Source organism: Linepithema humile, chromosome 5 (assembly GCF_040581485.1).
Source record: "Linepithema humile isolate Giens D197 chromosome 5, Lhum_UNIL_v1.0, whole genome shotgun sequence".
In the NCBI taxonomy this organism is placed as follows: domain Eukaryota; kingdom Metazoa; phylum Arthropoda; class Insecta; order Hymenoptera; family Formicidae; genus Linepithema; species Linepithema humile.
The window spans coordinates 12,511,253-12,537,726 of record NC_090132.1 but is presented as its reverse complement, the minus strand read 5'-3'; the positions used below and the strand labels follow the sequence as shown (position 1 = coordinate 12,537,726).

At 30.3% G+C, this 26,474-nt stretch overlaps 4 protein-coding genes and 3 long non-coding RNA genes across 13 annotated transcripts; 4 read left to right on the top strand and 3 right to left on the bottom strand.

The window, feature by feature from the left end:
- Window positions 1-3,778, top strand: LOC136999857 (proline-rich protein 27-like). Of its 2 annotated transcripts, XM_067354657.1 has the most exons (4): window positions 1-1,739; window positions 1,806-2,187; window positions 2,371-2,497; window positions 2,572-3,778. In XM_067354657.1, the coding sequence occupies exons 1-4, from the start codon at window positions 1,668-1,670 to the stop codon at window positions 2,579-2,581; spliced, it is 591 nt and encodes a 196-aa protein (XP_067210758.1). In that variant the 5' UTR covers window positions 1-1,667; the 3' UTR covers window positions 2,582-3,778. The 2 variants fall into 2 exon arrangements, with proteins under 2 accessions (XP_067210758.1, XP_067210757.1); XM_067354656.1 differs by having other exon boundaries at window positions 1-2,187.
- A 1,448-nt stretch (window positions 3,779-5,226) lies between these two features.
- Window positions 5,227-9,671, bottom strand: LOC137000095 (uncharacterized). Of its 2 annotated transcripts, XR_010890392.1 has the most exons (5): window positions 9,605-9,671; window positions 9,258-9,464; window positions 6,703-8,950; window positions 6,502-6,609; window positions 5,227-6,349 (listed from the first exon to the last, which is right to left on the bottom strand). It is a non-coding gene; the product is annotated as an uncharacterized lncRNA (long non-coding RNA). The 2 variants fall into 2 exon arrangements; XR_010890391.1 differs by having other exon boundaries at window positions 5,227-6,609.
- Window positions 9,672-10,183: 512 nt separating this feature from the next.
- On the top strand, window positions 10,184-11,043 carry LOC137000096 (uncharacterized). Its single transcript, XR_010890393.1, has 2 exons — window positions 10,184-10,542; window positions 10,948-11,043. It is a non-coding gene; the product is annotated as an uncharacterized lncRNA (long non-coding RNA).
- A 726-nt stretch (window positions 11,044-11,769) lies between these two features.
- Window positions 11,770-19,120, bottom strand: LOC105674176 (uncharacterized). Of its 5 annotated transcripts, none has more exons than XM_067356396.1 (9): window positions 18,359-18,639; window positions 15,495-15,527; window positions 15,276-15,402; window positions 14,824-15,152; window positions 14,087-14,384; window positions 13,205-13,261; window positions 12,593-12,731; window positions 12,233-12,395; window positions 11,770-12,054 (listed from the first exon to the last, which is right to left on the bottom strand). In XM_067356396.1, the coding sequence occupies exons 3-9, from the start codon at window positions 15,380-15,382 to the stop codon at window positions 11,819-11,821; spliced, it is 1,329 nt and encodes a 442-aa protein (XP_067212497.1). In that variant the 5' UTR covers window positions 15,383-15,402; window positions 15,495-15,527; window positions 18,359-18,639; the 3' UTR covers window positions 11,770-11,818. The 5 variants fall into 5 exon arrangements, with proteins under 5 accessions (XP_067212497.1, XP_067212495.1, XP_067212496.1 ...); XM_067356394.1 differs by having other exon boundaries at window positions 15,495-15,580; window positions 18,359-18,638; XM_067356395.1 differs by lacking the exon at window positions 15,495-15,527 and having other exon boundaries at window positions 18,359-18,638.
- On the top strand, window positions 19,117-21,411 carry LOC137000071 (uncharacterized). The gene is made up of 5 exons (XM_067355701.1): window positions 19,117-19,204; window positions 19,285-19,542; window positions 19,681-19,845; window positions 20,144-21,176; window positions 21,251-21,411. Exons 1-4 carry the CDS (start codon window positions 19,117-19,119, stop codon window positions 20,194-20,196), a joined length of 564 nt encoding a protein of 187 aa, XP_067211802.1. The 3' UTR covers window positions 20,197-21,176; window positions 21,251-21,411.
- A 122-nt stretch (window positions 21,412-21,533) lies between these two features.
- On the top strand, window positions 21,534-22,908 carry LOC136999932 (uncharacterized). The gene is made up of 4 exons (XR_010890224.1): window positions 21,534-21,808; window positions 22,130-22,289; window positions 22,532-22,631; window positions 22,719-22,908. It is a non-coding gene; the product is annotated as an uncharacterized lncRNA (long non-coding RNA).
- LOC136999931 (uncharacterized) lies at window positions 22,839-26,051 on the bottom strand. The gene is made up of 7 exons (XM_067355096.1): window positions 25,265-26,051; window positions 24,905-25,163; window positions 24,762-24,824; window positions 24,477-24,680; window positions 23,918-24,236; window positions 23,388-23,532; window positions 22,839-23,270 (listed from the first exon to the last, which is right to left on the bottom strand). The coding sequence occupies exons 1-7, from the start codon at window positions 25,549-25,551 to the stop codon at window positions 23,114-23,116; spliced, it is 1,434 nt and encodes a 477-aa protein (XP_067211197.1). The 5' UTR covers window positions 25,552-26,051; the 3' UTR covers window positions 22,839-23,113.
- Window positions 26,052-26,474: the final 423 nt, after the last annotated feature.

The window sequence follows — 26,474 nt, the reverse complement described above, 5'->3', positions numbered from 1 at the left end:
CTTTCCTCTCCTTACCGCGCGCGCCGCAGCCGCTAGGGCCAGCACCGCCGAGCGTTAGGAGCGGCACTATCTGATTATGAGTGGGTTCTTCTCCCTATTTATTAAAATTTTAAAAAATGTATTAAAATTTAAATATAAATTTAAAAATAAATTTTTTATTTTTAAATTTAATAAGTGGAAATATTTCAATAGATTTCTACGTCACTCATGAGGTACTAATGCTGACGCGTTTTTTTAAAAGTGGTTTCTATCTACATTATTGCATCAATTGTTCATTCTCATAAAAGGCCAAGAAAATCTAATTAAGAAAATCTCTTTTATATATTTTTTTTAAATTAAGAATTTGTTATTTTTATCTTTAGTGGAATAGGCCTACGGGGGAAAAAAAAAAAAAAAAAAAAGCGTCAGCATTAGTACCTCATAGGTGACATGGAAATCTATTGAAATATTTCCACTTAATAAATTTAAAAATAAAAAATTAATTTTTAATAAATTTTAATACATTTTTTTTAATTTTAATAAATAGGGAGAAGAACCCACTTATAATCAGATAGTGCTGCTCCTAACGCTCGGCGGCGCTGGCCCTAGCGGCTGCGGCGCGCGCGGTAAGAAGAGGAAAGGAGGCGTATCCCGCGGAAATCGGCTCAAATGTTCAACTAATTCCGAGCACTGGTCTAATGCATAATATATTACATGGTAACGTAAGCGCGAGAAAATCATATCTACTCAATAAATACCTGTGATAGCTAAGAAAGCATATGTATACAATAATTATACAAGATAATACATAAATAGAATAAATAGAAATGTTAATAATAGTAATTATTTCTTACCTGATTTTAAACTCCAGAAAGTATAGATAATATATAAGTAAGCTTCAGAAAGTCTGTACTATTACAGTTATTTGCGTAAAAATCTTCAAAGTAAAATAAAGCCGCAGATTTATTTTATTTTATAGCTCAGGCTTCTTCTATGTAACTCCCACAGAACAAATTCTAATGGATAGAAAAACAGAATATCAAAAATTGTTGCACATGTGTCTGTATATCTATAAATAAATCTAACTTTATTTATTGGTCAAGCAACGGTTTGTTGAATTTTTAAAGAAATATGTTTTCATCAATGATAAATAAATCGCAGAACTAATTTATTTCCTAAGACAATTGAATTGACTCGACGAACTGTATTTATGTAAGAAGGCAATAGACCATTATATTACAACGATTTCGTTTGTCTAATGTATAATATTAAATGGAAACGTAAGCGCAAGAAAATCATATCGACAAATACCTGTAAAAGTTAGGAAAACATATACAATAATTACAAGATAATACATAAAATAAATGGAAATGTAATGTAACAATAATAACTATGCATTACTTACTTATGTAGCCACTTCTTTATACCAAACACTACTTAAGCAGTTAACCTGGTACACTCTGTCGTCAATATTTACACTCACTGATCAATGAAGTACTGAACATTGACATCCCGAATTCATAGTCGCGACATATAGATCTACTTATATCGATAATCTCGATGATAACTAAATCCATAATGTACATTTACACGAACTTACTCCAAACTACATTACCAGCTGTCGAAGTGATGACAATATTATTGTGAAAGTTTCAAATCTGTACTAATTATCGATTCAATGATCTTCAATGATCTCTGCCCTGTGGGGACCTATGGCGGACCGCTTCGACATTTGTGAACGCATGAGGATGGAGGACGATGTAAGTAACTCCTTTAATATTGTTAATATTTTATTAACAAATAAAATTAATACAATAAAATTGCAGATACTAATGATGAACGAAGAATCGCTCCTCAACGGCGATGTCGACGTCGACGTCGATTTAATCACCGCCCATTCCGTCGCCGCCCGTTCCGTTGCCGCCCGTTCCGTTGCCGTCCGGGACGTGGCTGCTGGTTCCGTCGCCGCCGGTCCCGTCGCCGCCGGTCCCGTCGCCGCCGGTCCCGTCGCCGCCGGTTCCGTCGCCGCCCGTTCCGTCGCCGCCCGTTCCGTTGCCGTCCGGGACGTGGCCGCCGGTCTCGTCGCCGCCGGTCCCGTTGCCGCTGATTCCGTCGCCGCTGGTTCCGTCGCCGCCGGTTCCGTCGCCGCCGGTTCCGTCGCCGCCGGTCCCGTCGCCGCTGGTTCAATGTCGAAACAAAACAGACAAGGTAACATAATTTTAATCTATTAAAGATTGTACCATATATTAGTACTTACATAGTGTATAATTATTAGTACTTACGTACTGCATATTTTCCTACGCACTATTTTTTAGTAATTACGTAGAATATATTTTTCTTTGTACTATTATAAAAACACATATGTAATTAAATTAATTTTAATAATTACAGATTATAGACCGAGAGGTAGAGCCGCAGGAGCTCGCCGACAGCAGGAACGATTTATGAAATTTTTATATCAGCTATCCATGGCACCACATCACTGGGGCAGACACAGGGGAAGAGGCAGAGGAAGAAGGTAAGAAAGCATTAAAAAATTTCTAAAAATTACAAGTTATAGTTACATGTATAGTTATTACATTTATTTTACAGAAACAATTAAGTATTATCAAGTCATGGTGTTCAAGCGGCTCGTCGCATCGCTCAAGAAAAAATTTTTTTTAGTTATTTTCTAATATTACCAATAAAACATCTGTTTCACAGAATGTAAGTGTGATGTGACAAAATACTTGTGTTAGAATGCGAAATAATTTAGTTACTATGTAATTAAGTTAATATTAATGCACAAAATTAATTATGTGACAAAATTGAGATTATTTTTCAATTATTTTTGCACATTTTAGATGTAACATTTATATTAAGTCAGTTGTATATTAACTAAATTATCTTACATTCTAACACAAGTATTTTGTATCACACTTACATTTTGTGAAACAGATGTTTTATTTCGAATATTCAAACTAAACTATTTTTTGTTGTAACATGTCTTCGGTTTGACTGCCCCATTGATATAAAGCCGTGGATAGCTGATATAAAATATCTTTGGTTTGATATTACAGTTTTGTTAAAATTTTTACAAAATATACGAAATAAAACTATAATATCAAATCAAAGACATGTTAAACATAAAATAATTTAGTTAAAACATTCGAAACGACACTTATTATGTTTCATTTAGCGTAATTGTGATATCAAACGCAATACTTATGTTTTATTTCAAATATTCAAATTAAACTATTTTTAGTTGTAACATGTCTTTGATTTAACTGCCCCATTCATATAAAGTTATGGATAGCTGATATGAAATATATCTTTGGCTTCATATCACGGTTATGTTAAAATTTTTACAAAATATGCGAAAAAAACTATGATATGATATCAAAGACATGTTAAACATAAAATAATGTAGTTAGAACATTCAAATGACACTAATTATGTTTCATCTAGCGTAATTGTGATATATCAAACGCAATACTTATATTATTAGTTATTTTTTAATATTATCAATGAAACATCTGTTTCACATGACTTAAATGCTATATAAAACACAAGACGTGTTATAATGTAAAATAGTTTAGTTAATATGTAATTAAGTTAATATAAAAATGTACAGAAATGTACAAAATTAATTATGTGACAAAATTTAAATTATTTTTCTACATTTTGAATGTAACATTTATATTAACTTAATAACATATTAATTAAATTATTTAAATTATAAGTTTTGCGACTGGATCGATGTCAACGTCGATGAGATGTTCTTCGTTCATTAATACTAATAAAATTCTATTATATGGCAGTTTATTTGTTAATAAAATATTATTAACAAGATTAAAGAATATAATTTTTTTTTCATACTTTTCAGAAGTTTTTTTTAATACTTTTCGAGTTATTTTATATCTTAATCTGACATATTTTGATATAAAATTTAAATTAAAATATCTCTAAAAATATTAAGTTCTGGATAATCTTACCGTAATACTTTTATGATTAGAATAATGAGAATCAAGTGGTATAAAGAAAACGCATAATTGTTAAAAAAGTACATTGTAAATTGCATACTTTTTCTTCAAATAATGGGTTTTTTACACGTATTGATTTGTTTTATTATTCTGTGCATAAAAATATTACGGTAAGATTATCGATAACTAAATATTTTAAGAGATTTTAGATTTTATATCAAAATATGTCATATTTCTCTCTCTCTCTCTCTCTCTCTCTCTCTCTTTCGTGTTTGCGAAATTTTCGTAGTGCAACTTGGGGAAGTCGAATTTGTTGAACCTTGATACCTGGTGCAAGGAATTCCCGTAGCGCAACTCGGGGAAGTCGAATTCGTCGACTCTTTGCACCTAGTGCGAAAAATTCCTGTAGCGCAACTCACGAAAGTCAAATTCGTCGACCCTTGATACCTGGTGCGAGGAATTTTCGTAGCGCAACTCGGGGAAATTGAATTCGACGACCTTTGGCACCAGGTGCGAAAAATTCTCGTAGCGCAACTCGCAAAAGTCGAATTCGTCGACCCTTGACACCTGGTGCAAGGAATTCCCGTAGCGCAACTCGGGGAAGTCGAATTCGTCGACCCTTTGCACCTAGTGCGAAAAATTCCTGTAGCGCAACTCGCAAAAGTCGAATTCGTCGACCCTTGACACCTGGTGCGAGGAATTTTCGTAGCGCAACTCGGGGAAATTGAATTCGACGACCCTTGGCACCAGGTGCGAAAAATTCTCGTAGCGCAACTCGCAAAAGTCAAATTCGTCGAACCTTGACACCTGGTGCAAGGAATTCCCGTAGCGCAACTCGGGGAAGTCGAATTCGTCGACCCTTTGCACCTAGTGCGAAAAATTCCTGTAGCGCAACTCGCGAAAGTCGAATTCGTCGACCCTTGACACCTGGTGCGAGGAATTTTCGTAGCGCAACTCGGGGAAATTGAATTCGACGACCCTTGGCACCAGGTGCGAAAAATTCTCGTAGCGCAACTCGCAAAAGTCGAATTCGTCGAACCTTGACACCTGGTGCAAGGAATTCCCGTAGCGCAACTCGGGGAAATCGAATTCGTCGACCCTTTGCACCTAGTGCGAAAAATTCCTGTAGCGCAACTCGCGAAAGTCGAATTCGTCGACCCTTGACACCTGGTGCGAGGAATTTTCGTAGCGCAACTCGGGGAAATTGAATTCGACGACCCTTGGCACCAGGTGCGAAAAATTCTCGTAGCGCAACTCGCAAAAGTCGAATTCGTCGAACCTTGACACCTGGTGCAAGGAATTCCCGTAGCGCAACTCGGGGAAATCGAATTCGTCGACCCTTTGCACCTAGTGCGAAAAATTCCTGTAGCGCAACTCGCGAAAGTCGAATTCGTCGACCCTTGACACCTGGTGCGAGAAATTCCCGTAGCGCAACTCGGGGAAGTCGAAATCGTCGACTCTTGGCACCTGGTGCGAGAAATTCCCGTAAATTTTAATGATAATGATAATACTCTGGGCCCCGTAAATTCTTCATTCGTCCCTGCGGACAGAGGAGAAGAATAAGGAGACGACGTTTCTTAATTTTTTGCATTACCAACATCACTTTTTGACCGCTTGTATCTCTGAAACGGCTGGACCAATTTAAATTTTTTTTGGCTTAAATTAGTCGTGGCGATGCCGCCTTTAAGGATATACTATGTGTTTTTATAAAATTTTTTATATTTTAGTTGCTACAAACCCCCGAAAAGTCGACTTTGTGCGCGCAGGATAAGAGACTTAGTAGTGTCATTTTCCGAACTTTGCCAGAGATTCTTTTCCTGACTTAGTAGTGTCGTTTTTTGAACTTGGCCGGAGACACTACCGCGTCTCCTGATATGTATAAGATGTTCAATTTTAATTCACATAACTGACTTCTCGGGAATCGGAATCAATATTTAAAGAAATGTAATTTTATTTAAAAAATTACCTTATCACAGAACTTTTCTACGTCAATCGAAGATATACTACCTACATATCATTATTCCTTGATTCTCTCGAAATTATACAAATCTTATTTGAAACATCTTTTTATATTTCCAATGTTTTTTGAGATATTCAGTTGTATTATTTAAAATTAGAAACTCTGTATACTGTAACTATACTGTAACTATACTGTATACTATACTGTATACTATACTGTACAGTTACACAAACTACTAAATATTAAGTGCCATACGCAAATTTCAATAATGAATCTGTTTCATATAAAAAACAAGAGATAAGAAATGGAAGTATTACTTAATGTTAAAAAACTTACCTAAAGTTATTAGAACTTCAGAATTTTCCAAAAAATTATAGTCATTGCTTTGCGTATTTGCCTCCGTTGTTTTCATTCACATTGACAAAGTTTGTCGTTCTAATAAAGCTACCTAATATCGACATAAAATTAAAAACTATGTAATTACGCAATAATTATTATAAATCAGCAGCAATACAAACTGATATTTTATAGATTACACTATAATCAAAGACTTATGATAAAATAACAATCATGAAACTTGCCAATTTTAAAGAAACTCACCTAATCGCATTCGAGTGTCTTCGTTTTCAAACGATTCACAGTCTTCGTTTTGTGCAGCCGTCTCTGTGTATGTATTTTCATCGACAGATCCTACCTTTGTATTAATATCTAATATAAAAGTGAAAAACAAGACTACATATTATCAAATGCTTATAGTAAAATAACAGTCATAAAAAACTTAACAATATTAAAAGATCTTACCTAAATGTATTTGAACGTTTGTTTGAACATCGTTTTCCAGAGATTTAATTAGTTTGTTTTTATTTTCCAAATAAATCCTTTCACATATGATGTGTGGTTTTTCATCATTTATGTTTTGCACTATTTCTTTTAAGATTGTTTTATTATCTGTGAAAGTAAAATAAGATGAATTTGTTTTAATGTTTTTAGAACTTTCCAGTTGAATTATGTATTATGTAATGAGTGTATGCAGCAAACACTAACCAACAATAACATAACATCAATGTTATAACTTTCCACACAATAATATAATAGTTACGTACAAAATATATTATATTTTAGTAACGTTGAGTGAGAAATTATAATATTGATGTTATGTTATTGTTTGTTAGTGTTTGCTGAGTATATGCAACTTATTACAATAACGTAAGAGCCAAAAATGGAAAATATGATCCTTATCATTTCTTGCTAAAACGTTTGCTGAGTATCTACGTCTATCACTATATAATGCTTTAGTAGTATCATTTTAACAACGATTGTGTTTGACTTACACACATAATGAATATTATCAAAAAATTTGACTAAAGCGTACAGTTTAATGAATTTTTATTCAACTTAATTTTGATAGAGGAAGTTATCAGGATTAAAATAGACTTCTCTCAGACACAGTCATGAGCGTACGCGTGCTCGCTCATGCATGCACGTACATGTACAAACACATAGGACATGCACGAAAAGGCACGGATACGGGAGTGTCCCGTTTGCGCACATAAGCGAACGGACACCGGAATTTTTCCCAATCGGACACAGTGGCAATTGGACACAAGTTAGAACGGACACAGTTGCAATCTGACACAGATGCAATCTGACACAGATGCAATCGGACACAGTTGCAATCAGACACAGATGCAATCGGACACAGTTGCAATCAGACACAGGCGCAATCGGACACAGGCTGACCTGACCGTCCTGACCTGGAACTGATTGACAGAACTAAAATAATAATAGTATAAATGATTATATTGGTATAATGGTATGCTATAAAGGCTTGTCTACATGGTCATCATATGGACAGAGTAAGTATTTTCTAAAGAGTAAGAATAATTCTAATTAAAAAACTAAACGATTAAAACATTTATATATTTTGTAGGTTATAGCGGTAATGTTAATTTTATGCGAAGCACGTACCACAGCACTGTATGAAATAATTTGGTCAAAATAGATCTTGTTCCCAATCTGTTAGTGAACATAAAGTTCACATGACAATGTTTCAAACTATTAGTTCAGAATATGATAAAGTAAAAATATAATTATGAATATAGTATGTATAAATTTTTATTGATAATAAAATGTATAAAAATTGCATAAAAATGTATAAAAAAGCACAACCTTTAGCTGTACTTGTTTATGAATTAATACCAAGTTGCATTATCTTGGATTTAAGTGTGGCTAAATATCTTTATCTTCCATGTTCCTTTATCTCTACCTTTCTGTCAAAATAAAAAAAAGATAGACATATTCGAGTTTAGCTTAAAGCCAAAATAACATTAATATAATCCAGCCTGAATTGAACATCAATTATCCACATAAAGAAAAGAAAGTGTAACTGCAAGATAAAACGCTTACACACTAGTATTTTATTTAATATTATATATTACAATAGCTTATATAATATTAAGAATAATTGGAACTACATGCATAAAATAATCAGTGGAAACACAATTTTAGCTTACATCTTATTTTATTGCAATACAGAGTATAACGTACATCATATAATATATAATCCAAACAAAATATTCTTTATATATTATCTTTTTTTCCATATTAAAGAATATGAAAATTGCACAAAAAAAAGTAATTTGTTACTTATAACAAAGTTGAGAAGAAATGCGTGTGCGACATTTACTTAAGAGCTAGGTTAGCTCTTGAGTAAATAAAAAAAATATTTATGACAAAATGACTTTAACGACACTTGCAATTTGTTTCTTGCAAATTGGACATTTTTTTTCATGCATATTTGTTAAAGTATTAATACAACGGGCACACATACACATGTGACCGCATGGTACGATTACTTGATTTGCTTTCGAATCAAAGCATATAATGCAAATTCCCTGCGGTACTTCATTTCTTAAAGCTGTGTGATCATCGTTGAAATTTGATGAAGGCTGCTCTATAGAGTAATATTGTACAATATTATCTAAATCATTTGTCATATTCCAAAATCCGTTATCATCCTCCGGAACTATGAGTATATTTTCGGCGACATCTGAAATATATAATACATAAAATATATACACACAAAATAATACGTGCTATACGTGACATACATATATATATACGCGCGCGCATATATATATATATATATATAATTTATGTAAAAATGTACACACAGGAGGGAGTACATAAAGTATCGGTGCTCTTTTGGGAAATATTAAAAATATTATATAAAATAAACTAATTTTATTTAAAAAATAATAATAACTTTGAAAAATGATCATAATTAATATTTATCAACTGTATCATCTAATTTTATACGAAATATATTTTAAAACAAAAAATTTTCATCTATTTACCGTGTAAATGACATTCTGTCACTTTTGTTGGCATGCCTTCACTTTCAGGCATTGAAGTCTCACGAATCGTGGGATTATGATCCCCTTCAGACCCAGTTTCAACTGATGTACTGTTTTCTGGTGGAAAACGCGTCCTTCTTCGCCGTGGTCGACGATGTGTATTTTTATGTGTATTGCTTGAATCAGTATTATCACTTTTGTTAAATTCTAGATAGAGAAAAAGAGGAAGAAATCAAAGAAAATAGAGTCATAAAAATGGAATATAAATGTATTAAAACAAAAAAAATAAGTATGTATAATGTATAACAGTATAATGTATTAAAACAGAAATAAATCTATATTTTCACCTTTATCATGTTGAATAGATAATTCTGATAACAAATCGCCGCAAATGTCATCTACTTCATTGTTATGCCCCACATAGCACGAAATATTACGTAAATATTTCAATAATATTGCAATATACCAGAAATATTACGCATTATCGTACTATATTACAGAAATATTACTGATATATTACATGTTGATAAATAACATTGAAATATTACAGTAATATTGTAATATATTGTTGCAAGATAATAAATAATACATATAATTAGAGTGATGTTATTGAGACGTTATTAAAATATCAAATATATTGATACATATATATTATATATATCATATAATATATATGTATCAATATATTTGATATAAGAAAAGTCTATTTGACCGTCATTATTATTTGCTATATTATAAACTCTATTTCGTTTAACCTTTTTATATATTTTTGTAAATTCATTTAAACTTCTTTTATGTGCTAAACGACGTTTGTGTCTATCTGTGTAATCTGCCCACACAATTTCATCTGTTTCTTCACTAGATGACATGTTGATGAATGTCTAGTGTGTATATATATATATATATATATATATATATATATATATATATATACAATTTATATTCGTACCTTTTTGAAATTCTGCACTAGATTAAGTATATAATTTATTGGTGCCAAGTTATTTATTAAATCCTGACACTGATATTACGTGAAAGACACGCGCACGTTATGTTTAAGTAAGTGCGTCTTTATAGCGCCTTTACATTAGATGCTCCTTGGTCGAGATAGTCTTATGTTATATATATGCAATTGTGTTATTTTGTGTGCGATAACCTTATATCGGATCGGAATGCATAGTGTGCATAATGTAATGTGCGCAGATTGTTTTTCATGTGATAGTGTCAAGATTTAATAACTTTGATACTAATGAATTATATACTTAATCTAGTGCTGAGTTCCAAAAAGGTACAGATATAAATTATATAATGTATATGTGTACATACATTCAGAAATTTCATGATTTCAGTTTCCTAAAATATCGGTTTATTTTAGGTCATATATTTATCTTTGCCGTGTTTTACCAAACTTGTTGCCTCTTGTATTATTACTAACTGACTCTCGATTAAATTGTAATAACACGCTATTGGGGTTATAATAAGCATAAATATCTTTTTTAATAATGCATAATTTTTCATTTTTCTAGTGCTTCAGTTCCCAAGAAACCATATATATATATATATATATATATATATATATATATATACACATATATTACTATATATATATATATATATATATATATATATATATATATATATAGTAATATATGTATATTTTTAATGAACTCTTTATTTCTGTCATTTTTTTCAGATTCTCTTTTCACAATAGTTGAAAATAAAATTAGAACATGTATTCAATCGTTGAATTTAATGATGGAATATTTGCTATTCCAACTATTTGGTTAAGCACAGACAAGAAAAAAGCTAAATGGCCTCCATTTGATGAAAGAAAAACTTTGAAAGCTACCCTGATAGCCACCTGTCTGTGTTGTTGTTGCCACGTTGCCGAAAACAAAGGGCATTAGTTTTCAGCAAATTTAGAACAAGGTGTGTGAGTCATTTGCCTCTGGTATGATCACATGAATTCAGCATGTGTTGCCGTCAAGTTGCTATGTGTTTGCTGTCAATGGTTTATCGCTGTACATAAAGAGCAAAATGACAGCAAGTTGCCAACAACACATGCCGAGTCATAAATTTCAGCAAAAATTCAACAGCGTGTTGAAAACGGTTAAATATATTTTTTGCACCCTTACTCTTTTCAAACATATAAAATAATAAGTAAATAAATCCTCCTTTTTGTTATCACCAGAAAGAAAAATTTCCTTATTTATTATTTGACATATATATTATATATATATATAATAGATATGTAAAATAATAAATAAGTAAATTCTTCTTTCTAGTGATAACAAAAAGAAAGATTTATTTACTTATATTTTATATGTTTGAAAAGAGTTAGAGTTTCAAACGGATACACACACACACAGCAAAAATATCGAAAATATAATCCGATCGGCAAATATAAACTTGTATTACTAAAATAATTATAAAAAATTTTTTAACTTTTAAGTGAAATTAATCGGGATAAGAAATGATAGGATAAATAAATTGTTGCAATTGAAAATTATGCATATATATTGAAAAATATTTTATTTCTGGTCATTACTATCTAATCATCATCATCATCCTTCTTCTTCTTCTTCTTCTCTATTGCTTATTTCTTCTTCCTCTTCTCTGTTTCTTGTGCCAAATATGGCATCTGCTTCCTCGCGCCGCCTTGTTCGGCGACCTTTCTCTCCTGGTTGTCTACGAACAGAATTTCGCAGTCGTTGTTTAGCGAATCTTATGGATTCTTTCACAGCATCATAAAATTTTTGTTGGTCAGGTACCGCAAAATAAGGGCTGTTTGCTACCGCTTCTAAATTTATGAACAGAATAATAACAAAAAAACGTTAAGAAGGAATATATTCCAGTGATTATAAATATTTCATAAATTGAAAACAAGTTGAATATTGTAATAAGTGATACAAGATTTGTTTTTCAATTTTTATTCTTTCAATGCCATTTTAATAATATTATAAATAAAAATATATTACCATATACTGCATATAATAACTGAGTATTATAAAGTTCGAGATTCCGGTCCTTTTCGCCCCATAAGGAATATTTATTTAATGCTTCGTCCGTTATTATTTGTTTCATGCAAAATTTTACACTTTCGTCCAAAGTTTGTCCTCCCAAGTATTTGAGATATGTCACCTAAAATACATTGTATAGGATAATGTAAATATGATAATGTATTTAATTTCTACACAATGACAAGGAAAAAAAATTATATATGAAACAAAATAGAATTCTGTGTTCTGGGAAACACTAGAATATCTATAAAGATTCTTTATATATTCATGTCATTACTATAATATGATTACTGTAATATATTATGCTTTAAGACCTACCACTTCGTTGTACTGTTCTTCGTCAATATTGTCGAAGTTCTGCACTTCTTTGACGGATTTTAATGGAATACAGTGTGGTTTCATTGGCATTTTATTGCTTTGCTTTTTTAACAGTTTATCAAGTTTTTGGGTGATGGTTCTGAAACAGAGTATAATAGCCTAGAGAGTATTAATAATAGTAACATCCTCATCTTAAAAATTAAAACGGTTAACATTTTTTCTAGCCATTTATAGTATTTTTATAACATTAATATCTATGTATTCGATCACAAATGCATAAATAAAAAGAAAAAGGGCATTTCTATACATGATTTAAATAAAGTTTGATCTATGAAGGCTTCCTAGTTTCATCTTTTAGTCATTATCGTGCAATAATGTTACGTTGCAAAATACTGTTTAATCGGCAAGTTTAGGACACAATAGTGTCGAAAAGAATACTCTGATTACAGTAACAATAAAAGTTTATATTATATTATACAGGATGTATAAAAAGTATCGGATTAATTTTGACTATGACCGCATGTACCGTATATAAGACATTTTCATTATTCACATACACATATACATATATACTTTAATATTATTATCAAAATACATATGCAGAAAGCTTACATGAAATCTTCTTTCGTCGGCATATTTTCTAGCTGCTTTCTCATGTTATTGAATTCCCTAAAACGTATAACATATTTATTTTTATTTCTTAGAAATAATATTATTTCTAAGAATTTATTTTTATCTACTATTTATCCAAAAATATCTATACATTCGCTGCATGTACATATATACAAAATGTGTAGTATTTATGTAACTTGTAGAATTATTTACGACTAAATTTGTGATTTTTTTTGGTTTTGGAACAAATACATGTCGAATTCTTCAATGTACTACAAGTATAAAACTAATCCCGTCATCACATTACTCAAAATGACTCAGATATCGATCATGTAACTTGAATTTTCCAGCTAATAGAAAACTGAAAGTGTCAAATAGTCAATATTATATTAACTTAAAGATATCTATATCTCTTAAGTTATGTGCGCAGACCACACAGAAAAACTATAAATGGCACATAACTGTTAAAACACGTAATAATTGAATTTTCCAGCTAATAGAAAACTGAAAGTGTCAAATAGTCAATATTATATTAACTTAAAGATATCTATATCTCTTAAGTTATGTGCGCAGACCACACAGAAAAACTATTAATAGCTCATAAATGTTAAAACACGTAATAATTGAAACTTTAACCTTTTTTTCGTTTCTACCCTAATTGTTTTATGAACACTAATAACATTTTTAAATGTTTATTTCGTTTACCAGATCAGCTAATTTCAGTTAATTCGATCAAAAAATTATTGTATACAAAGAATAAAAGTCGTAACTAATGTACTAAAGGATATAACTATTAAACTGCGTTTATATATTTAAATCTATAGTCTTACATTTCAAAAGAAATTCAACATTTTATAAATAAATAGAAAAATTATCACTTGCCCTATTATAGCATTCCAATAATGCTGATGATCATGTTGTGTTGCATGCTCATGTTGTGTTGTTTTATGATAATTATCTCTTGAAGGATACGGATAGTCATATCCGTCATATCTATCATGCCGTTGATAGCGATAATTTCCCATAATAGTTTCAGAGTATCCTCCAGTGCATCCGCTTGTTTGCGGCATTTGTTGCAGACTTTGCAAATGTAACAGTGGATTTAGTGCTCCGGAATCATTAGGACGCACGCTTTGATCTTCGGTAAAAGTGGATGCTCTATTAGTGCTTTCGAGTTGCCCTGTAATAAGAATGAACTCATTATTAAAGATTTTTATAATTATAATATAAAACTATTTCAGAGACGTTACATTTGTTGACTGCAAAGATTTCACCTAAAAAATATTTCTTTTTTCTCAAACGTAAACAGTAAAATCAAAATTTTAAAATTAATTTTAAGACATCTCAACATTCCATTACATTAACATCCACGTAAATTACTTCTGTTTTCAAGGAATTGATTTCAATTGCATTTCAAATTTCAAGTGCATTATTTTTCAGTCAAATAATTAGTTTATAAACACATTTCTTTTACAAAGCTTTTCATATGGAAGGTCAAGACTTATGAAAAATAATGTACAGAAGATTCTGTTTCATTTGATCTCCTAAACAAATTAAGATATTTTTATAAATCATTACAGACATATTACATCTCACATGTCGAATATTAAGTGACATACCACCAACACGTGTAACGGAAGTTGAAGTTCCTGACATCAGTTGCGTGTAACTGCGGTCAACCGCAACTTTTTCATTCGTAACTGCTACGTCGTCTCTAATCGGTAAGGACCAAGATGACATGTTGCTTCTTTCTGACTCCTGACTTGGAAGAATCGTTGTAGAAGCGTCGTTTGGTGCATTGCGAATTTCATCGACATCTTTATCGAGATTAATTGGTTTCTCTGTTTCTGGTTTTTTTTTCTTTTTTAACGACGGTGCTTCGTCCTGACTTGAAGTTGTCACATACCTCTTTGGTTTTGTAATATTCCTCGTAGGACGTTGAATGTTTCTGCAATTCAATATTTTATTCTATTACTAGAAATTTTTTTAAATTACTATTTTTTCCAATATCTGCAATAAATTTTCGTAATATCAATAAAAGATAGTTCATAATATCAACTACAGTACTTACTGACTTAAACGAAATTGTTTCAACTTCTGAACCTTATAGTTAGCAACTCCAGCCTTAGAAAGGAATGCTTGTTTACGACGTATATGAGTTTTGCGTTGGTTATTCATCTTTCAATGAGTCTCACTACCTTTAAATGTATATAAAAAAAAAAAGAATTTAAAAAAGTTAAACTCTATGCACAAAATTCCATTTAAATGCCGCAGTAAATACTTTTATCACCTTTTTAATGGCGATTTCTACTGTTCTTATCAGCTATCAAACATTTTGTTGCGTACAAATATTACAGATTTTTAAATGGATTATCTCTGCATTGATAAGAGAAATCAATATCATCATATTTTGACAATGTAATTTATACGCTTGACCAATGCATTAATAGACGTATCTTGTTTAATTTTATTTACACAAAATTAGTAATATAATTTATACACTAATAAAATATAATACAGTAAGGAACTTGTAAGAGTGGAATATGTACAGTGTTACGAATAATATTACTATGTTAGAATACTATACAAGTTTTATATATAATTTGAGTTATTTCGAGGAAACATTCATTCATTACTTTTATTTAATAATATTGGATTGTGTATATACTCATGTTTTTGCTCTTTTATTTTTCATTATCTCCTTTAGTGTTTCTTTGTTACTGTAGGTTCCTATAAAAGTAAGTTCCTATAAAAGAACTGATATAACATATTCACCAGGAACCGGCTTATCGGTTTCGGAATCACTGCTGGAATCAGAACTCTCGTCATCAATAGTTTTCCAATATAACATCATGTAACATTTTGCCCGCACATCAGTAATAGGTATTACATAAAAATCGCTTGATAACGCAGAGCATTTATAAATATCTAATGATGATGATGAAATACCCACATCATAAAAATCTTCCATAATTTCGAATTTCTTTACCACAAAATGGTACGTTTCATTCATTTCTAATATGTTTTCGATGACACATACTGAAGAATCCTTTAAAATACAACATTTGTTGCCAAGTGAAGTAACATTAAAATACATACTTCCGGTTTGTATCTTTGTGTACTGTTGACAATGTGTAGGAGAAAATCCTAATGGAAGAGGACCTTCGCCATGCCGGTCGAACATTTGTATAACTGTTGCATTACTGTGTGCGGAATGTTCTTTCCGCTCATGATTATTTATTTCCGCCTGTCTGAGGGCAAATTGCTGTAAAGCCTGATGAGGTTTTCTATACGAGCGTTTGAATAATTGCATATTATTTTCATACTTAAAAGCGGAAAAACTGTCAAGCGGACCAAAGCGTTTGACATCTGCCACCAGGTGTAGCAAAGCATGCACATTGTATGACATAAAAGAAAGTTTATAGAAAACTTGACATTTTTCAACAAATTTTTTAAGTGCTACTTCTGCACACTGTAACAGAGACATATTCGAAAATGTGTTACTGCAAAGCGTACGAATTGCTGTATGTAGAAATAATAAATGAATATATGTTTGTTTTTCCATAATGCCAAGCATTACTGTAGGCCCAGTATATAAAATGAACTGTCGTCCCTCTGTGGCTTTATAATCCGAATAGTCGCTCAATGACCTAGGTTTTCTGGCGAAGTCCCGTGGACAATAATGGGAAAGAAGTTCAAGTCGTTTTGATACTACATCTAGGTTTCGGCCTGATAATTTTGTCTTTTTACCATATTTGCCCGTAATCCACGCCGTTAACAATTTCTTCACGACTCCTATACACACTAAGTGCATATAGTCTACGGGAACTTGTGTTACCATTCCCATAGGTAATCGGGATAAAGGGCTTTTTCCTTTATGATGATCGCGGTCTGTCATCCGAATGTACTCTTCATCGGTTCTTAAACGATGATTCGTACCTAAGAAGATCATTCGTTGCTCATATCGTATGCCGACAACTTTACATTTTCCGCATGCATGACTCGATGTGTGCCCATAATGATTTAATAACCAAGAACGTGCTGGAGCATCTGCGATGAATGCTCTCAGTGTAGTGGGAATTTGTTGATGACTAAATGTTATACCGCCCTTTTCAAAAACTTGCAATACATCAGTTACAAATTCATCCATAAATAAGTTAATGTCACCTGGTTTTTTATTCCCCATATAAATACCCACTATTTCCGGTTTGCTGTTACTTATATTGCTTATTGAAATTTGGATCGGCCAAATTTGCATTGTCCCACATTTGTTTAATTTCGCGCCGTCGGTACTCCAGTCTATTTCAAGAACGGAAGGAATCTGATTCGGTGGAGTTTTCTTCAGAATATTATTAATGCCTTTTTCAAAACCAATATAAAGGTATTGTCCTGGGTACATTGAACAAACTGCAATTCTGTCACGCGGCGTATTAAGTAATGATCTTGTATCTTTTGGTAGAAACGTATGGCATTTATGTGATCGTAATGTATTTAAGATTATATTCCCCTGTGTATGGGTCAGATTACATTTTATAAACGCTGATGCTAAAGATTCTTGAAATGTCTGATTTACAGTGTCCAAAGATATGTCATTATTGATTGTACTACTATAATCATTATCTACGATTGACATGTCATTGACTTCAAGATTTTGTTCACTTTCAACATGCATTAAATCATCATAAATATTTTCATTCGTATTTAACTCGATAGCAGAAGACACTGTTTCATTATTAGCAAGATTATCTGTTTCATTATTAGTAAGATTATCTGTCATGTCTACTGACAACATTAATTGTTCGGAATTACGCTGCTGTTCGTCGTAACATCTTGTTTGATAAAATCGCCTCATTTGCAACAGAACTCTTGATTGCCTCTTTGGCCCTAATTGAAAAATAGGCTTACGGCGTCTTTGAAATAAACTCATATTTAAAGATATGTTAATGTCCGACTAATATATATAAATTCTACAATATTATATCTGATTAGTGTATGTATTTTAATAATAGAGAATTATAATATTACAATAATATTGATAAGAATATTTACACAGGAGCGTATAATGGAAAATTTCGATAAAATATTGTACAATATGATATCAATTTTACATAACCTTACTTGCAGGAATTTATATTCAATTAAAAATCCAAATACCTGTACGGCCGTACTTATTGATAACGCAACGTATAGTTGACGTAGATATATATTCAAAGATGTATATTCAAAACTATCACTTTTGAATGTTAATAAAATATTGGTAAAAGCAATCTCGTGCTAATGCGTGCCAATGCGTGCCACGTGCCACACCTTTGACCGTTATATATAATCGTGGACTATGGATTGCTAGTTGGTGTACTAATAATAAAGATCTGTAGCGCCTTCATCTCCTAGTGGCAGAAATGTGAAACATACAAGTAAGACAGCAATACATATAATAGTAGAAGACGAGGAAAGGAATAAGTTATACGTCGTTGTGCCATACTTGCTCCACATTATGCGTTCACTCTAGAATATACATTTACAAAATTAACAAAATAATAATAATAATAATGGTTGCAAGACGCAATTAACATATTTAAACAGTTTTTAACAATTTAATATATTTAAATAGTTTTTAACAAATATACGACAAAAGCACAGACATCATTATCTTTTTCTATCACCGTCATGTTGCTCTTATGTTGTCGAAAATGAATGACAAAGCAAAATGTTTTTCATGAATAGAAGTCATTTTGTTGGCAACAAAATGAGCAACAGTTGCTCTCCGTTTGCTCTGAATCTGCTGACACGAAATGTTTCAAATCTGCCCTCGTGTTGTTGAATACATATGACTATGCATTACGTTTTTAGCAAATATACAGCAACTAGTCGAAAATTCATGCTCAGCATTAAGTTGCATGATTTTGCAAAACATGCTTGGCTATCAGGGTATCTCTAGGAGAGAAGAACCTGATGAAAATTGGGAATTTTTAAGTGTCATAAGAATTTTTGGAACTGCATGTAAAATAATAATATAGGTTTTATATGTTCAATTAATAATATATGTTATATAAGTGATAAAAATACTTGTTTTATTACAGCTGATTATGATAATGCTATGAAAAAAGTGTCCTTAGCAGAACAGCTGACTGATATTAGTGATTCAGAAAATGCAAAAAAGACTAGAAAACGTCGTGCACGTCGTATGTTATCAAGTGAGGATTCTGACAATGAAGAATATCCTCCAAGAAAAAGATCAAACAGAATTAAAAGTAGTATGAAAAAAACAATGAATTCCAACATCCAATATCCAGAATTTCCTTCAACATCCAAATTACCACTTATTAGTATGGAAAATGGTAATTATATATATATTTACAAATTGCATAGCAAGTAATATACTTCAGTCAATGTACTTCTTAAACGCTCCATTAATTTGTGATATACATATTATTTGCTTGAATATAACATAATTTCTTTTCTTGTTTCTATTATAGATAATTCAATTGAAAAACATGATGGTGATACATCAATTGTACATGATGATGATACATCAATTGTACAAAAGAAAAATACTTTTATGAAAACATTCACCATTAAAGATACTTCTACAGATATAGATGTAGATCACACAAGTAATGAAAAAATTGTTGACGTAATTGGTAAGTCATGCATAAAAGTGATTTACAAATAATGGAAATTAAAAATTTTTAATTTTTAAATATTTCTACAAAAATTATGTATGAGGAAGGAAAATATTCTCACGAAAATAAATGCCCAGATAATTTGTGCGAGTTTATATTCCTCTCACGCGTGAATATTACGTGTATAAACAAGATCTCGCAGCTTTTTTTATAAATTTATTAATATAAAAGAAATAGTATACCTAATTTTAATCGAAATGATTTCAAATCAATTACTTTTAAAATGATTCAATTTTTGATTTCTGCTTTATTTCAGAAGCACGTATCCAAAAGATCATGCATAAACCAGAAGAAGTGAAAATCCAATGATGCGATGTTCGAAGAATAGGCTGCAATAAGATTTTTCATTCAACATCAAGAAATGCTTATTTAACAGCAGCTTCTCATTATCATGGGGAAGACTTCGGCGTTTTTTTTTCCTTTATCTATTTTGTATTTAATCTGTTCTCCGGACATCGCATCTTCGGATTTTTACTTCTTTTAATCCATGGAGCACGACTTTTTGGATATCCGCTTTTGGAATGAAATAGAAGTCAAAAATTGGATCAATGATTACTTTAAAAGGCGAAGCATTTTTTCGTCGAGAGATTGGCACCTTACCTGAGAGATGGCAAAAAGTAATCAATTCAAAAGGATATTATTTCGATTAAAATTGAGTGTACCATTTCTTTTATATTAATAAATATAATCTAAAAAAAACCAAGAACTTATTTGTACACTTAATAATAAGTCTGTTCTTTTTAGCTAAACTAGCTGCATCAGTTCAGAGTTTATCTTTCTCCTTTCATTTCCAATGTGGAGAGAAAAAGATAAACTTTGAACTAGTGTAGCTATTTTAGCTAAAAAGAACAAACTTAATAAGATTATTAAAATATTAAGTAATAATCTTTGGTTCTCTATTGAGCGTAAAATTTAAAAGCTTTTTAAAGCACATTAGTCGAAGGGCGAACAATCCGCACGCGCGCACTGTGAAAGCATTGTGCAGACATTTTGTTATCTGGGTAATTGTTAAAATATTAATGTAAATATTGGGTTGGCAAGAAAGTCATGTCGTAATAAGTTTTTGTTGTCGCCTTTCATTTAAATAAAGGAAAAAACGACTTTCTTGCCAACCCAATAATTAATTTTTTTTATTTTCATAGATAACGCAATGTTGACAAAATATAATGTTGACACCTCAATTGTACAAGAGAAGAATACTTCTCAGAAAACATGTTGCATAAGAGAAACTTCAAGAAATATAGATCATACATTTTTAACAACTAATGAAAAAATAGATTATTTAATTGGTAAGCCATAAAATGGAAGTTTAAAAGATTGTTTTTTAATATTTAATTGTTTTTAATGTTGCAAATATTTATAGAATTACAAAAATTATCTATAAAGAAGGAAAATGTTGTTCTTACAAAAATTAATGATCTACTAAAATCTATCAATAGTCTGGATAAATCAGGATATATAGATAATGCTACAGTTAATAACAAGAGTGAAGATGATGATAATATTGCTTCTTTACTTCCAATTGAAGATTGAAAAACTTCGAAGAAAAATAAAAAATAAGGAATTTTAACTTGGTACACATATTTTTGCAAGTTTAGTTTAAAAGTCCTTCAAAATCATTTTTTTAATTACATTAATAAAATAAAATGCATTCAACATTATTATTATTACATATACATATTATTATACAATAATATTATTACTACATATAATTATAATATATAATTCTATCAAGAAATAGTAAATGTTGAAAAATTTTATAAAATAAGTAGAAATATTACTACAGTACAAAAAATTAGATATAAACTCTTTTGCTTTAACAAATAATATATATATATTAATAATATATATTATATATTACAAATAATCCACTTTTTAAAGTAGACAATTTCTTTTCCTGACAATTCATCTGCAATGCAAGGTATATATATATAAATTGATATTTTCTGTAGTAATAAATATATTGCAATTAATTTGTTCATAATGCTTGTGCATGTGTGTTAAATTTTCTATGCAGAGTAATCAGTATCTTTCTTTTTAAAAAATGAATGTTTTCATGAATGAAAAATGAAAATGATTAATATGTAAATTTGATTTCTATTTACGCTTATTGAATACATACTAAATAATGATAACGACTTACTATTTTATCATAAATATATATTGCATATATTATCATAAACATATTGCTTATTATAAATAAAATAATATATTATTTATTTATTTGTAATAATTATTACAGGTGACTAAATTATATTATCGAGGAGGAAAAAATGTTGACGAAGTTGTGAACAAAATAATGAGGCAAATTTTTACTAACTCTCTAGCATGTAGTTACAGTTATCTTGGAAAACAGAAAAAGAAACCGTTTTATAATTTAGTTTTATGTAAATGCGTTTTGGGTAAATTTTGTAAAATTATAATAAATTCCCAGCAAACACAAAGTAATAGTAACATAACATTATTGTGTAATAATTTTTCAACACTCAACAGTGTAACTATTACATACAAGGCAATGTTACTTGCAGTTACATTTTTGAGTGGGAAATTATAACAATAATGTTATGTTACTATTATTTTGTGTTTGCGTAAGTTTATATTGTTAAAGATAATTGAAAATAATAATAGAAATTTAATATTTTAGGTGCCGTTTATCGTCATAAATTTGATGTAACAGAGGACTACATCATTAAAAAAATAGGATTTTGGCTTGCTAATGCACCTACTCGTCAGGCTCGAGAAAAGTAAGTACAGTTTTTTAAAATATCACTTACAATAATTAAATTAAATTTTATTGCACAAACATAAATATATATATATAAAATTTTTAGAATAAAGGAAGAAAAAAGCAAGAATATAGAAAAGGAAAATGTAAAATCAAAAGACACCGACGATATTCTTGCACTTTCAGGAAATGAAAGTGAAGATTAAAAAATTTACAAACGGAAAACTTATTGTAACCATATATATATTATATGCCATTCAGTTTGTACTAACATTGTACGTAACATATTTTAATATATAAAGTATTATTGTGTATTAAAATAATTTTATTATTTAATTCCTTGCTATATTTAATATCACATAAATATTACAGAAATATTCATTAATATTACAGTAATATAATTGTGATATATGACTACAATATTACTGCGATTAATCTTCGCGGACATTTTAATATTGCTGTGACATCTCAATAATATTTAATCAATATTTCTGCTATATTTCATGGTAATATTGCAATGGAAAAATAATATTGCTGCAATATTGCTGCAACATTACGTGCTATGTGGGGCATTACAGATGAGGAAGTTGCATCAATAAGATATTGTTGAGTCTCGGTAAATTGATGAAAAGATTTTAAAAATTCCGTCAGAGCAATCCTGAAAAAAAAGAATAAATTTTTTTATTACAATTAAACAATATCTAAAAATTTTTAAAGTTTACATACTTATATTTCTAACAATGTATGATAAGATATATTGTATAATAGATAATACCTATTTTGTCTCAGATCTTCTTGTTTTTGGAGTATAAAATCATTTCTTTTTTTGCTAATTTTAAGATTAGAGCGTCGTACTTGAAGATTATTTTTTGCGCGACCAAAATCAATTTGCTGAGTAATGATCAGTTTCTTCAAATTATCTATATAAAAATAAATCTGCCTTTTAACGTTCTCTTAAAAAGTATAAATGTTATTAATAAATAATTAATTCTCTAATAAAAATATTAATCTATCATTGATGATTGTTAAAGACCTGTCGCTCTATATATTACATTATTTATTATTATATAAATACATATTAAATTATTTATTATTGTGATATATTATTTATTCATTTATTTATAAAATACTTATATATAATTACTGTATAAATTTGTTCTTTATAACTAAATTGTTTTGCACTGAAAATGAAACAAATATGTTTTTAAAGAAAAAAAGATAAGTGAACAAATATAGAAAAATCAATCGTAAAGAATAAAATCCTTTGTTTTACTAGATATAAAAGTGATAAAAGAAATAACGTACCTATAAATATCCAGATGCTTGTATGTCTACCAAAATGTTTTGATGCTGTATTATGGAAGCTTTCTACGAAATTGTTAGTTCGCACAGGACAGTTGTAAACTGAAACTTTTGTAGATATATCAAGCCATATATTACGCATATACGACATAAACCGCAACACAGCAGGATGATTATCACATATGTTATCAGCAATACGTTGTAATATTGTGAACGCTTCTTGAAATCTGATATGCGGTATTAATGGAATTGCCATTGCCATTAATATTAAGGTTTTTGGAGCGTTGGTTAATCCTAATTGTCGCCACTTGCGTAATATTGCCTGAAAATTGTTTAATTTTAATTTTATTAGAAATGTTAATGAGTTTTATGTGTATTGTATATTTTATATTAAATTTATTAGATTATTATTTTACTTATTGAGATTAAGATTATAATATGTAAATAATATTATATATATATATATATATATATATATATATATATTTTACATATACTCAATATTTTATTAATTTAAATATAATATATATAAAAAAAAAATTTAATTACATTATTAACATACCTGATTAAAATGAAACCAACATCCATGTATCGCAGCTGCGGGGAAAAATTCATGTAATATAGATATCGCTGCTCTTTCATAATCTAGCATAATAAATTTTACATTGTTCTGTAGTGCTGGAGCAAGCTTAATTACTTTTTTCCAAATTGCCCGATAAAGATTTTTAGTTCGCGATTCACATAAAATAAATACTGTTGCAATTCCCTGTAACATGTAAATAATGATACATAATTGCAAATAAATTTTTTAAACCAAAAAATGCTCTAATTTTTTAAGTTTTTTTACCGTATTCATATAACGAATATGAATGGTATATAACTGCACAATATTTGGTTTCCGAGGAACAACCTGTAATGAAAAAAATTATTAAACAAATATAGTAGAAAATAACTTGTTTATGAAAAAAATGAGAAAATTACAAAAATTACCGAAAATGTTCCATCAACATATAATTCTGTCGTTTCATTCAATGCATTGAGCAGTTCATCGCTTGAAAATAAAAGTCCCATGCTACCATCTTCTGCGATTACACTTCCTTTGTAAATATCTTTGCATGAATCATACTTTTCAAGTTCTACACTGAGAGATGCGAAAGAATCTGGCACAGGTGGTTTGCATGCAGCTCGTTTTCTATTCAAAGTACTTTTAAAACTTGGATAACTGATATGCATTGCTGCTTCAGGATCACTGAAACAAAAATTTGATATATGAAACAATGCCTAACAATCTGAAAAATTATAAAATTAAAATTATCACTTAAAAAATGTCATTATATATATGATCTCAACCTTTCACAAACATCATCAAATATTTTTTTTATAGGCTGTACACTTCCTTGGCAAAGGCGAAGCATTTCTCGCTTCAAGTATAACGTACGTAACACCATGTCATTAGGAGGATGGTCATGTGGAGTGAAAACAATTACTTTGCCATCGTCGTTGATTAATGCTAATCCTTGACAACCAGTGTTGCGACGAGTTGAACATCTATATGTACCTTCTAAACGCTTATCAACGTGATAAGTATAACCTTCATAGATGGTACTATTTTTTAATTTGCCTTCAATTTCTTCCATATTTAAGACTTGATGATGACATTCGCGATTAACAAGAGGTTGCAACAGAACAGAGTTCTGCAATATATATTCATAAGATCAATATGTAATAAGAGGAACTCAACCTTTGCTTAAGTTAGTTAGTTAAATGTTTATTGGCACTGGGTAATTCTCTTCCTTACGGCCATATGGTTCGTAAATGAGAACAAAAAAGGACAGGCACACACAAGTTTGCAGAGAACTGCGAACAAAGAAACAGTTAAGCCACAGGAAATGATACAACAATGTTGCTCGTAACGTAGTCGAGAACAGACTTTTTTTAATCTTTGCCTAACAATGGCCGCGTTCAAAAGATTCCACAGTTGTAGAATTTTTGACTGAATGTCAACTGTTGATTTGTCGGATCGAAAAATAAAAGTCAAAATCAAGTGCGATTGCTGCTAAAGGCCATCACACACAAAATGACATAACTGCATAAATATATGCATAAAGAAATTGATTAATCCATTTTCTTACGCATTTGCTTATAAACCACTCAATATCATTATGCAAGTATTTATGCGGTTATGCAAGTTTGTCTGGATAAGCCCTTATCTACGATATTTCGACTTTTACAATAGCACAATTTTCTTTAGTATAAATTTGAAATGAATAAATCCTAACGTTGCTTGATTTATCCAATTTTCTATTCAAATATATAAATTATTGCACGCGAATAAAACTTTAATTTTAAATTAAAAAACAATCTTTATTTCATGTCTCACACATTGCATGCATGCACGTGCATGAACGTGCATACGTGTGCGAGCATGTGCATGCGTGCAATGTGTAAGGCATGAAATAAAGATTGTTTTCTAATTTAAAATTAAAGTTTTATTAGCAATTAATAATTACATTAACAAAAACTAATGATTTCTTTAAATTCATCCAAATCTTAATCACAA